Below are 13,425 nucleotides of genomic sequence, written 5' to 3'. Positions count from 1 at the left end.
AGCAAAATTACAGTTATGAAGTAATGTAGAAACGATCTTATGGTTGGGGTCATCACAATGTGGGGGACCAACCGTATTAAAGGGTCACAGTGTTAGGAAGGTTGGGAGCCCCTGCTACACAGGGTCTCATGAAGCCTGCTCTGGATTAGAACTTACTGTGCAGTCAGGAGGATGACTTTGAACTTATTCCCCTGCCTCAGCCTCCTGAGTGCTGGGATCGGATGCACCACTACATCAGATTCTATGTGGTGCTGGGAATGGCATCCAGGCCTTTGCCCACTCTAGGCAAGCGTTTAACTAATCAAGCCACGATTCTAGCGTGCTTTGTTTTATTATTTGAGCAGGTCTCATTCTGCAGCCCAGAGTACTCCTCCTGCCCCAGTCTCCTGAGCGCTAGGATTGAGTTACCACACCTCCCCACCCCTTAGGAGAAAACTCCAAGACCTTGGTCATCTCCTCAGCCCTCTGTGTGCTTTCTGGCTACAAAGGCCACCAGGCTGGGGAGCTGTGGTCATTATTCCTGCTGTATAGAAACCCCAGCAACCCCAAGACTTCTTCAGAAGAGGCAGAGTCCTCCTCAGATGGGGGAACCGAGACCAGGAGAGCATCTGCGCCCCCAAAGGTGAAGAGGCCCTGGAAATTGCTTTTTCCCCTTCTGGGCCAGAGGCTTCCTCCATTTTCCAAGCTGATGTTTCTCCTCTGGTTAGTTGGTACTGGGAGGTGCTGAGAATGTTCTGGGTAAGCACCAGTGGAGGGAGCTCCACCTAGGATGGTCAGTGTGTGTGTGACCAATGAGCACTTCTGAGAGACAAGACAGTCATTTCCTCTCAGTTGCCTGCATCTCTTCTTGAGGCTTTAAAAAGCACAGCCTGGGTGACAGGGGGGATCTTCAGGCATCCGTTGTTGGTCACCACAGAACCCCAGGACATGGTGAGTGGGTTCCTCTTGCTCCTCCCTCTCCTTCTCTGACTTTCTTTGCCCCGTTTCTACTTCAAGCTCCTTTCATCTACCCATTCACACCTGCATACCAAGCTCACGCTCTTGACTATGGGATGTGGCCAAGGGACCAAGGGGAGTTATGGGAACCACAGCAGCCTCACAGGGCAGTAGATTCAAGAAGGCTCTTCAGGACAGGAAAGCCTGGGGTCGGCTCTCCCAGCTGAAGAGTTCTAGAAGTTTGGTGTGTTCATTTACACCTGTAATCTGAGCCCTCAAGAGGCCTGGGCAGGATGCTTCAGCTCAAGGCCAGCCTGGGCTACATAGTGACTTTTAGGCTAGCGTGAGCTACACTGTGGGGTACTGTGTTGAGAGACAGATGGGCTGGAGGTAGAGACCAGGTGAGAGTGCTCTGTGGGAGTCCTGAAAGCCATGGGTCCAATGACCAGTACTCCATAAAGCTGAGTGGGGTGGTACATGTAATCCCTGTACATAGGAGGGAGAAGAGTTGGAAATTCAATCTTACATAGTAATTTTGAGGTTAACCTGGGCTACATGAGACCCTACCTCAGAAAAGCAAGAACAAAAACTAATTTTGCAAACTAGCCACGGTGGTGGCTCAAACCTGGTATCCCAGCTCCCAGCAGGCAACTTTGTTGAGACTTTGTCTCAAAAAATGAAAAACAAAACAACTCAAACAGTATGAATAAAGGAAGGAAGGGTCTCATGTAGCCAAGGTTAACCTCAAAATTACTATGTAAGATGGAACTTCCAACTCTTCTCCCTCCTAAATACAGGGATTACATGTACCACCCCACCCAGCAGAAACTGGTTGGGATTACAGCTCACTGCCTAGCCTGAGCGTGGTCCAGGGTTCCATCTCCTTCACTGACTCTAAAACTGCCAAGCAGCTGCTGGGTGCTGTGGCACAAGCCTTTAATCCCAGCACTTGGGAGGCAGAATCTGGAAGAACAGTCATTACTGGAAAAGTTAGAGGGGAAACTGAGGCCCATTTCATATGGGACCTAAGGCTGAGGCATGTTCCTAGAACAGCTGCGATTCCCCACCACTGTAACAGAGGATATGGTCTTTCTTGCTTCATCCACACAAAAGAGGAAACGGAAAACTTGGTGACAGGCAGGGTACAAGCTTTCTTCATCCTTCTTCGGTCCCATCCAATCCTCTGCGTCCGCCCTGAGCAACTGGGGTTTCCAGAACAGGGTGGTCTATGACCTACTGCTCTTTTTCCATTCTACACAACGCTCCTGAAGATAAAGTCACTTTATTGCCCACCGAACTGCAGAGTCCCTGGTTTGGGCTAGGGTGTGACTAGATTCTTAGGCCAGTGCTCTATGGCCAAGCTATGCCCCCAGCCCCTCACTGGGGGATTCTAGGCAGGGGCTCTACCACTAAGCCACGCCCCCAGCCCCTCACTGGGGGATTCTAGGCAGGGGCTCTACCACTAAGCCACGCCCCCAGCCCCTCACTGGGGGATTCTAGGCAGGGGCTCTACCACTGAGCCACGCCCCCAGCCCCTAACTGGGGGATTCTAGGCAGGGGCTCTACCACTGAGCCACGCCCCCAGCCCCTCACTGGGGGATTCTAGGCAGGGGCTCTACCACTGAGCCACGCCCCCAGCCCCTCACTGGGGGATTCTAGCTAGGCAGGGGCTCTACCACTGAGCCACGCCCCCAGCCCCTCACTGGGGGATTCTAGCTAGGCAAGGGCTCTACCACTGAGCCACAACCCCAGCCCCTCACTAGGGGATTCTAGGCAGGGGCTCTACCACTGAGCCACGCCCCCAGCCCCTCACTGGGGGATTCTAGGCAGGGGCTCTAGAACATTTCAGTCCCTGATCTTTTAAGACAGGATGTCACTCTGTAAGCTAATGGCCTTAATCACATGGTTATCCCTCCCAGCCTCCTTTGTGCTCGGATCATAGGCATGAATCACCATGGATGAATAATCTTTTCTTTTGTTTTTTTCAAGACAGGATTTCTCTTTGTAGCCCCCGGAACTTGATCTGTAGACCAGGCTGGCTTCAAACACGCAGATCCTCCTGCCTCTGCCTCCTGAGTGCTGGAATTAAAGGCATGTGCCACCACTGCCTAGCTTTGAATGAATAATTTTTTAATATTGTAATAGGCATTTACTGAGTGCTTACTGCATGCTAGTCCTCTTGCTAAGCACTTTAGATTTACTATATAGTGAACTATCAATATGGGAGATATAGAGCATCCATGTATTTCAAGGGCACCACCACCTTTTTAACAGACATGTACCATTCCAATGGCTCTCCATTCATTAGGCGGTATAGCCTTTTAAAGAGAAGGCTCTTGGGATTCCGCCCCCATCCCTGCTCTTGCTAACGGGTTTTGGGAGGCTTTCTTTTTTCTTCTTTTTTCTTTTTTTGGTTTTTCGAGACAGGGTTTCTCTGTATAGCCTTGGCTGACCTGAAACTCACTCTGTAGACCAGGCTGGCCTCGAACTCAGAAATCCGCCTGCCTCTGTCTCCCAAGTGTTGGGATTAAAGGCGTGCGCCACCACTGCCCGGCTTTGGGAGGCTTTCTAACTTACCTAGAGCCCCACTTTTATCAATCTGTAGAGTGGGCGTGGCCATAGTAGCAGTCCTATGAAGGCTGCCATAGGTGTTAAACGAAGAGCAGTCGGAAGCTCCTCGCAAGTGGTCCAGAGGATCAGGAGTTCAAGGCCAGTCTGGGCTACACGAGGCCCTGTCTCAAGCGAAAACACAAAAAGCATGTAAACTTAAGGATCACGCTAATTATTATTATTTTGAAATAGGTTCTCAAGTAACCAAGAACTCACTATGTAGCCAAGGATGGCTTTGACTCCTGTCCTCCTGCTTCACCTCTGACCTCTGTTTTCTCTCTCTGTCTCTCTGTCTCTGTCTCTCTGTCTCTCTGTCTCTCTGTCTCTCTCTATATATATATACACACACATATATATACATATATGTATACATATATATTTATATCAGTTATCAGTATATGTATTAGTTCATATTATATATTAGTTCATCTCTCTCTCTCTCTTTTTTTTTTTTTTTTTTTCGAGACAGGGTTTCTCTGTGTAGCCCTGGCTGTCCTGAAACTCACTCTGTAGACCAGGCTGGCCTCGAACTCAGAAATCCACCTACCTCTGCCTCCCAAGTGCTGGGATTAAAGGTGTGTGCCACCACCGCCCGGCCAAGATTTGTTTTTTTTTTTAAAGAGTTTTTTATTTAATGTATGAGTATCTGTATGTACACCTGCATGCCAGAAGAGGGCCCAAGATTTCACTCTAGATGGTTGTGAGCCACTATGTGGTTGCTGGGAATTGAACTCAGGACCTCTGGAAGGGCAGCCAGTGCTCTTAACTGCTGAGCCATCTCTCCAGCCCACAAGATTTGTTTTTAATTATGTGTATGCTTGTGTGTCTGTCTGCCACATACGTGAGGATGCCTTCAGAGGGCAGAAGATGTCAGATCCCCTAGAGCTGGAGTTTCAGATGGTTGTGAGCTGCTGTGGGCGCTGGGAACTGAACTCGGGTCCTCTGCAAAAGCAGCCGTGCCCTTCACTGCTGAACCATCTCTCCACCTCTTTCTTAGTCTTTTTTTCCAATTGTTTTTCTCCTCCTTAAAAAAATGTTTTGGCCGGGCGGTGGTGGCGCACGCCTTTAATCCCAGCACTTGGGAGGCAGAGGCAGGCAGATTTCTGAGTTCGAGGCCAGCCTGGTCTACAGAGTGAGTTCCAGGATAGCCAGGGCTACACAGAGTAATGCTGTCTGGAAAAACCAAAAAAAAAAAAAAAAAAAAAAAAAAAAAAAAAAAAAGTTTTGACTTTATGATTAGTAGAATTCACAGGCATGGACACTGTGTATATGGAGGTGCAGTGACATCTTCTATAGTAGTTCATATTATGAGTATACAATGTATACTTATTGTTTTAAAAACTGCACACTGCTTTGTTGTCTAGAGGCCATTACTAACTCGCTCAGTCCCTTTTGTTGAACCCTGGTCAGTTCCAAATCTCATTATCATCTCCTCCTCCTCCTCCTAATTCTTCTCCTCTTCCTCTTTCATCTTCTTAATTTTTCTTTGTCTTCATCTCCTTCTTTGTTTGTTTGCTTTATGTTGGAGACAGAATTTTGGTAGCCTAGGCTGGCCCCAAACTCAAGCTCGTTTTGTTTGAGCTTCTCCAGTGCTGGGTATGCATGACACTCAGCCAACCTCCCCTCCTACAGGAACTTTGTAAAGGCCAAAGCTCCCTGAGATGTTTGTATCTGGAAGCTCCAGGAAACCATAGAGTTTATGATCAGCATCTTTTTTCTGCCTTATGAAGTCACGGAAAGGACAGGGTGAGATCATATCAGGAAACGAGAAAGGAGAAGGCCCGTGGCAAGGAGGAGAGATGGGGTTAGAGAGCCCGGTGCCAGAAATCTGAGTCATTGAAGTAAGGCTGGTGAGAGCTGCAGAGACCAGGAGAAGCACTGCACCCTGTCTGGGGCCCTGAGACTACCCAGAAGGACAGGCTGTGAGGTTTCCTGTAGGGCCCAGAATTAACCCTCAAGTGACCTGAGCATGGGACCTTGGGGATGCCCAGAGTAACAAGTAGAAAGATTCAGAACTGAGGGTGAGCCAGAGCAGAGTGAGTGGCTGGGACCTGGGTTTCTCTCTCTCTCTCTCTTTCTTTTTGGTTTTTCTGTGTGTAGCCCTGGCTGTCCTGGAATTCACTCTATAGACCACGCTGACCTCAAACTCAGAGATCTGTCTACCCCTGTCCCCTGTGCTGGGATCAAAGGCATGCGCCACCACCATCCAGCTTGAAATGTTCTTAAATTACACAAAAGTGTGAGACTGGTACCAGAACTTTATTTACCTTCTTTTGTTGTTGTTATTTATTATTACTGAGACGAGGTCTCACTATGTAGCTCAGGCTGGCCTTCAGTGTAATGCATAGCCTAGGCTGGCTTGGAACTTATCATCTTCCTGCTTCAGCCTCTTCAGTGCTGACATTACAGGCATGCGTTACCGTCAAATTCTTGTGTTTCCTCCCCAAGAGTCCCCAGATGTAGTCTATCATGTGTATATGTGTTTACCCATGTATATATTTGTAAATCTTTGTATGTATCTATGTTTCTATGTTTCTATCTATATATCTATATATCAGTCCAGCCTATGTAGTGCTGGGATGGAACCCAAGGGCTCACACACGCTGAGTGAGCAGTCTATCAGATGATAACCCACCTTCCTGTCTATCTATCATCTATGTTCCATCCATCGATCTATATATCATTCCATTTGTCATTCATCCACCCACCCACCCACCCACCCATTCACCCATTCATTTTAGTAACCCAGGCTGGTCTTGAACTCCCAATTTTCCTACCTCAGTCTTCCGAGTACTGAGCTTATACAGGTGCACACCACCATACCTATGTCAGCATTTACTTCTAATTCTTATTTCTGCGTTTAAAAAGAATATTTATCAGTTTTATGTATATATGTGTCTGTTGAGTGTACATATGTGCACCAAGTGGTTACGGGAGTCTGCAAAGAACAGCTGTCAGATTCTGCCATTGGAGTTCTGGACAGTTGTGAGCTGCCACAACTCCAGTCCTCAAGAGCACAAGAGCAGCAAATGCTTTTAGTGGGTGACCCATCTCTTCTAATCTCTCTCTCTCTCTCTCTCTCTCTGTCTCTCTCTCTCTCTCTCTGTCTTTCTGTCACTTCCCCCTCTTGTTTGTTTGCTTTTTGAGAAATGGTTTTATTGCGTAGCCCTGGCTGTCCTGAAACTCACTCTGGAGACCAGGCTGGCCTCGAACTCAGAAATCCCCTGACTCTGCCTCCCAAGTGCTGGGATGAAAGGTGTGTGCCACCACCTGGCTAGTTCTTATTTCTTATTCTGCCTTTGCTGGCCTCAAATACTTTGTCTCTGCTTCCAATCTGAGTCCCAAAACTTACGGTTTGGGAAATGGGTGGACTGCTGGGCTATCAAGGATATAATGAAGGAAGACAGGGAGGCTCAGAGCAGGAGAAATTTGCAGAGGAACCTGTGTGCCCCATGTAGGTCTGGACCCTAAGGGATGACTCCAAAGCCAGTATCCAAAGGACAGCCTATCCTTAGCTGGGAGTGGAGCCTTTGCTGGCTCCCCTCCTATACTAAGAGGTTGGACAATTTCTTCTCTTTCTTCTTTTCTATTTTTTTTCTTTTAAATATTTATTTATTTATTTTATACATATGAGTACACTAGGGCATCGGATCCCATTACAGATGGTTGTGAGCCACCATGTGGTTGCTGGGCATTGAACTTTGGACCTCTAGAAGAGCAGTCAGTGCTCTTAACCACTGAGCCATCTCTCCAGCCCTCTATTATTATTATTATTATTATTATTATTATTATTATTGACTGTATCTTATTTTCTTTGTCGACGGCTCTGTCCTGTCCTAGAGCTCACTATGGCACACACTCTGGACTTAAACACACACACATCCCCCTGGCTCTGCCTCCTGAGTTCTGAGATTAAACGTGTGTACCACCACCACCACCTGGCATCCGTTCAGCATTTTAACTAAAGAGAAAATTCAATAAAACTTTCTTGAGGCCATCTCAAGTAGTGCAGGCTGGTAATGAAGGTCACTCTGCATCTGAGGACGTTCCTGTTGCCTGTGTCTCCCAGGTTCTGGGGTGGGAGCGTGGGGTAGGAGCCACCATTTCTGGCTTTATGTTGTGATGGGTTTGGGGCCTACAGCTTCACGCTTTGAGCTTGGTTTCCTGTAATGCAGGTGACCATTGAATGGCTCTCCATCCTACCTCCTGCTACTGAATGCCAGGGTAACAGCCATGAGTCATCATGACTGCTTTAATTTAAACAAGATCTTTTAAAGGAGTGGTTCTCAACCTGTTGTTATATATATATATCATGGCCACATTGTCACCCTGTGGAAACCACCCCACTGAGGATGCCAACCACAGGATAAAGCATCGCTGCCAACAATGAGGTGTTTCAAAATTAGATGACATTGTCCTGTCTTTATTTCAACTTTGGATTGTTGTCCAAATTCAGGGCACACATCTATAATCCCAGCATACAGGAGGTGGAGGCAGGGGGATCAGTCGTTATCATCTTGAGCTACATAGTGAGTTTTAGGGCTAGCCTGGGGTACAGTGGACTCTGTCAAAGAACTAAATGACAAAGAAGTAACAAAAACAAAATTATTAGTTTGTGTGTGTGTGTGTGTGTGTGTGTGTGTGTGTGTGTAGTGTCTGACCACGTAAGTCAAGCTATGACTTGGGACAACCCTCATACACAGTTTGAGTCTTTAAAATACATCACTGGGAGCTGGAGAGTTGGCTCAGAAGTCAAGAGTATAGTTCCTACCACCTATGTAGTGTAGCTCACAACTAGATGTAATTCCAATGGGTTCAGTGTCTTCTTCTAGTCTCCCAGGGCACCTGCACACACTCTCTCTCTCCCCCCCCCCCTCTCTCTCTCTCTCTCTCTCTCTCACACACACACACACACACACACACACACTTAAAAAAATCATATCAGCTGGGGCAGTGGTGGCGCACACCTTTAATCCCAGTACTCAGGAGGCAGAGACAGGCTGATCTGTGAGTTTGAGGCCAGCCTGGTCTACAGAGGGAGTTCCAGGACAGCCAGGGCTACACAGAGAAACCCAGTCTCCCCTCCCCCCCCCATACAGTACTGATGGTAAGATGGTTTAGCAGGTAAATACCCAAAGTCTGGTGACCTGAGTTCTATCCTAGGACCCACATAAAGGTTGAAGGAGAGAACAGACTGCATAAAGTTATCCCCTGACTTCCACGTGTGTGTTATGGCATGCACATGCATACATATATAGACAGTGATAAAATTTAAAAAAGCACCTCATTGGTCAGTCATTGAACGCCTTTAATCCCAGCACTCAGGAGCCAGAGGCAGTCGGAACTCTGCAAGAGCAGAGCCAGCCTGGTCTACAGAATGAGACTCTGTCTCAACTCCATCACCTCCCCACCCCACCCCAAATACTGGATTGAAGCCCAGGTATGGAGGGCCTTGCCTGTAGTCTCAGCATTTGGGCAGCTGAAATAGATGAACCAGCACCATTTCAGTTCCTGGGCTACAGAGTGAGTTTAAGATCAGTTTGGTTGACTTAACAGAGAACTTGTCTCAAAATAAAATCTACACACTACACTGGTTCTCTAGGCCTTCAGCATCCCTTGGTAGAGCTGAGACTCAGGAAGATGGGCAATTCTCCAGTCCCCTAGGAGTGTTTACTAACTCACACAATCTACCTGCTTGGTTTGCTCAGGACCTCGTATATAACAACAGCATTGACGACATATATGGTCACTATGATGGAACCCTAAATCCAGAGACACCTGTGGATGGCATTCCCACTCCGGAGAGGCCACCTGGGGATATTGCAGCCATGATTATCTACGTGGCCGTGTTCTTGGTGGGAGTTCCCGGGAATGCTCTGGTGGTGTGGGTGACAGCCTTTGAGTCCAGACGTACCATCAACGCCATCTGGTTTCTGAATCTGGCGGTGGCCGACCTCCTCTCGTGCTTGGCACTGCCTATCCTGTTCACATCCGTTCTAAAGTATAACTATTGGCCCTTCGGCGCCGAGGCCTGTATAATCCTGCCATCGCTCATCCTGCTCAACATGTACGCCAGTATCCTGCTGCTGGCTACCATTAGTGCCGACCGTTTCCTGCTGGTGTTCAAACCCATCTGGTGTCAGAAGTTCCGCGGGACTGGACTGGCATGGATGGCCTGCGGAATGGCCTGGGTCTTTGCATTGCTCCTCAGCATCCCATCCTTTGTGTTCCGGGAGCTATATAAGGACCCCTACTCAGATCACATTAAATGTGGTGCTAACTATGGTAAGGGCGTGTTCCCCAAAGAGAAGGTTATCGCCATCTTGCGGCTGATGGTGGGTTTCGTATTGCCTCTGCTCACTCTTAGCATCTGCTACACCTTCCTCCTGCTCCGGACCTGGAGTCGCAAGGCCACGCGCTCCACCAAGACACTCAAAGTGGTGATCGCCGTGGTCACCTGTTTCTTTGTCTTCTGGCTGCCCTATCAGGTAACGGGGATGATGATAGCTTGGCTGACCCGGTCCTCATCCACCTTTCAGAAGGTGGAGAGGCTGAACGCCTTGTGCGTGTCCCTGGCCTATATCAACTGCTGTGTTAATCCTATCATCTATGTCATGGCTGGCCAGGGTTTCCACGGACGACTCCGAAGGTCACTCCCCAGCATCATACGAAATGCTCTCTCTGAGGACTCCTTGGGCAGGGACAGCAAGACTTTCACTCGGTCCACGATGGACACCTCAACCCAGAAGAGTCAGGCAGTGTAGAGGAGATGCCACAACTGGCCTAGCTGCTCCTTTTCCAGCCCTCCTCCCCCTCCCTTTCCTTCTTCCTCTTCCTGCCCCTTCTCCTTCTTCCTTTTTCTTTGCATGTTTAGTTTTATGCGATTCTCTTTGAAGTTACCCTGATTAGCCTTGAGCCCAGGATCCTCGGGAATGCTGAGATTATAGGTATAAATTCCTTTGAAGAGAAACATCACATTAAGATATTACTCGGGCCGGGCGGTGGTGGCGCACGCCTTTAATCCCAGCACTTGGGAGTCAGAGGCAGGCGGATTTCTGAGTTCGAGGCCAGCCTGGTCTACAGAGTGAGTTCCAGGACAGCCAGGGCTACAAAGAGAAACCTTGTCTCGAAAAAAAAAAAAAAGATATTACTTGGCTTTCTTTCTGAGGCAGGCCTTGTCTTCATTGCCCACCTACAGTGGCTAGGCAGATACATCTAATGATGACTTTCAGGGGAGGGGTAACAGAACAAGAGAATTTCCTTCTTCTTCTTCTTCTTCTTCTTCTTCTTCTTCTTCTTCTTCTTCTTCTTCTTCTTCTTCTTCTTCTTCCTCCTCCTCCTCCTCTTTCTCTTTCTCCTCCTCCTCCTCCTCCTCCTCCTCATCCTCCTCCTCCTCCTCCCCTTCTCCTCTTTTTTTTTTTTTTTTTTTTAATGGTTCTGGAGATTGAACCCAGGTCTCAATGGAACCCAGGGCTCACGAACCTACCACATAAGTAAGCTATAGCCCCAAACTCCAGGCAACAAGTAACCATCCACCCTTTATTTCTTTTTTATGTTTAATTTTTTTGTTTTTTTGAGATAAAGTCTCATGTAGGCTAGTCTGGCCTTGAAGTCCAGATCCTCCTGTGACCATCCTCCAATCATCGTGACTGTAGACCTGTGCCCAACCAACCTATGTTTATTTCTACAATTTTGTCTTTTCAAGAATGGTATTCGATGGAACCCAACATATCCAAGCTTTGTAAAAACAACTATGTACGGCTTACATGATAATTTGTTTTTTAAAGGGGGTACAGAAATGTGTTGTTTAAGTTTTAAAAAGCGTGTATTTATTTATTTCGTGGGGGGTGGTGCTGGGCGAAGGCCATGGAATGTGTGTGGAGGTCAGAGGGCAACCTGTTGGAATTGGCTCTCTCATTGCAACCATGAAGGTCCTTGGAATCGAACCCAGGTCATCAGGCTTGGCAGCAAGCACCTTTACCTGCTGGGTTATGTTATTGGCCAGAGATGTACTGTCTTTTTTTTTTTTTTTTTTTCTTTTGTTTCTTTCTTTATTTTCTCTTTTATTTGTTTATTTATTTTTTGAGATGTACTGTCTTTTTAAAATCTTTTTTTCTTTCTTTATTTTCTCTTTTATTTGTTTATTTATTTTTTTGAGATGTACTGTCGTCTTATAATGTGTCCTTCCAGCTTAGTGGATGTGTGTGCATGAGTGTATGTGTTGGCTGGAAAATATGTACAGATCCACACCAGCAGGTGTCATGCAAGTGGGTGAATGGTTTTGAATTTTCTGTTCGGCACATTCAAAAAGTGAAAGAAGAAAGACCTGGGTACGGCGGTGCAAACCTGTATCCCAGCATGTGGGAGGTTCAGGGCCAGAATTGAGCATTAGAAACCAGCCTGGCTTACCCAGGGAGACTCTGCCTCATGAAGTCCAAACAAACAATGAGTGAAGTAAAATACTGGAGTCTGGCTCTGCTAGGCCCTTCGTTCTTCCCAATGGATATGTGACCACTGGTTGTCACACATCACAGACCCAGCCTACCTGTGTTCTGCAACTGACACTTTCTATAGAGTGACACTAACCTCGCTGAGTTCTTACAGGCTCCATGCCCAGGCATTTATTATTTATGTATTTATATATTTATTTATTCACTTATTTTGAGACAGGATCTCTTTACATGGCCCTGGCTGTCCTGGAACTTACTATGTGAACCAGGCTGGCCTAGAGCTCACAGAGATGGGCCTGCCTCCGTCTCCTGAGTGCTAGGATTAAAGACATGAGCCACCTCACCCAGCTTTAGTCTATTTTTTTGGATGGCCTTTAGTTTGAAACAATTAATTAATTAGTTAATTAATTTATGAGACAGGGTCTCTTGTGGCCCAGGCTACCCTTAAACTATTTTTACAGCTGAGTCTGGTCTTGAACTCCTGATCCTTCTGGCTCTGCCCCCCATGTGGTGGGATTATAAGCAGTCTCCCCTGACTCCCAGTTCTCTCCCTCTTGTGATTTTTCTCATTATCGGTCACACCTGTCTTGCCACAGTTGCTACTCACCCATGTCCCAGCTGTCCTAAGAACTTCTTCCTCTCCTTGCTTCTCCATTCCAGGAAAAACCACCCAGACCCCTTCAGCTCCCCCATCACAGACCCAGCCTCCCTTCCTACTACACACCTGGCTGCTCTGTGTTCTCTGTTCTCTCTCCGGTCTGTGCCTCTCCCCTCCCCTGGTCTCCTGGTTGCCCAACACATCTATCAAGGACCACCCTGCTCCCATCCTGTCTTCTTGCCAGGGGTCTCCTCCTTAAGGGAGTTCCCTGTGATGCCCCTAAGTTTCCCATAAGCACTTTAACCATCAATCTTTTTCTCTGGCTACGTTTGAGCTTCCTGGTTCAGGGAGTAAGTAGTAGATAAGGAATATCATCCTTCTGGGCTCCTTCTGTAATGAGATGCTGTTTTAAGAGTTGGGCTGGGGCTGGGCAGTGGTGGCGCACGCCTGTGATCCCAGCACTTGGGAGGCAGAGGCAGGTGGATTTCTGAGTTTGAGGCCAGCCTGGTCTACAGAGTGAGTTTCAGGACAGCCAGGACTACACAGAGAAACCCTGTCTCAAAAAAACAAAAAACAAAAACCAAAAAACAAAACAAAAACAAAAAAAAAGAGTTGGGCTGGGGGCTGGGGGTTGGGGGCTGGGGGGTAGGGGCTGGGGGCTGGGGGGTAGAGGCTGGGGTGGGGCTAGAAGGACGGGATCAGTGATTAAGAGCATTTGTAGTCCTTTTAGAGCAGTGGTTTTCAGCCTCTGGGTCTCAACCTCTTTGGCAAACTTCTGTCTCCAAATTGTTTACATTCTGATTCATAACTAGCAAAATTACAGCTATGAAG

At 47.5% G+C, this 13,425-nt stretch overlaps 1 protein-coding gene across 1 annotated transcript; it reads left to right on the top strand.

Moving 5' to 3' along the window:
* Positions 1–797: 797 nt before the first annotated feature.
* On the top strand, positions 798–11,487 carry C5ar1 (complement C5a receptor 1). The gene is made up of 2 exons (XM_076927336.1): positions 798–930; positions 9,255–11,487. The coding sequence occupies exons 1-2, from the start codon at positions 928–930 to the stop codon at positions 10,308–10,310; spliced, it is 1,059 nt and encodes a 352-aa protein (XP_076783451.1). The 5' UTR covers positions 798–927; the 3' UTR covers positions 10,311–11,487.
* The last annotated feature ends 1,938 nt before the right edge of the window (positions 11,488–13,425 follow it).

The sequence above is a fragment of the Arvicanthis niloticus genome, chromosome 29 (genome assembly GCF_011762505.2).
Source record: "Arvicanthis niloticus isolate mArvNil1 chromosome 29, mArvNil1.pat.X, whole genome shotgun sequence".
Lineage (NCBI taxonomy): Eukaryota > Metazoa > Chordata > Mammalia > Rodentia > Muridae > Arvicanthis > Arvicanthis niloticus.
This window is presented reverse-complemented; position numbering and strand designations above follow the sequence as displayed.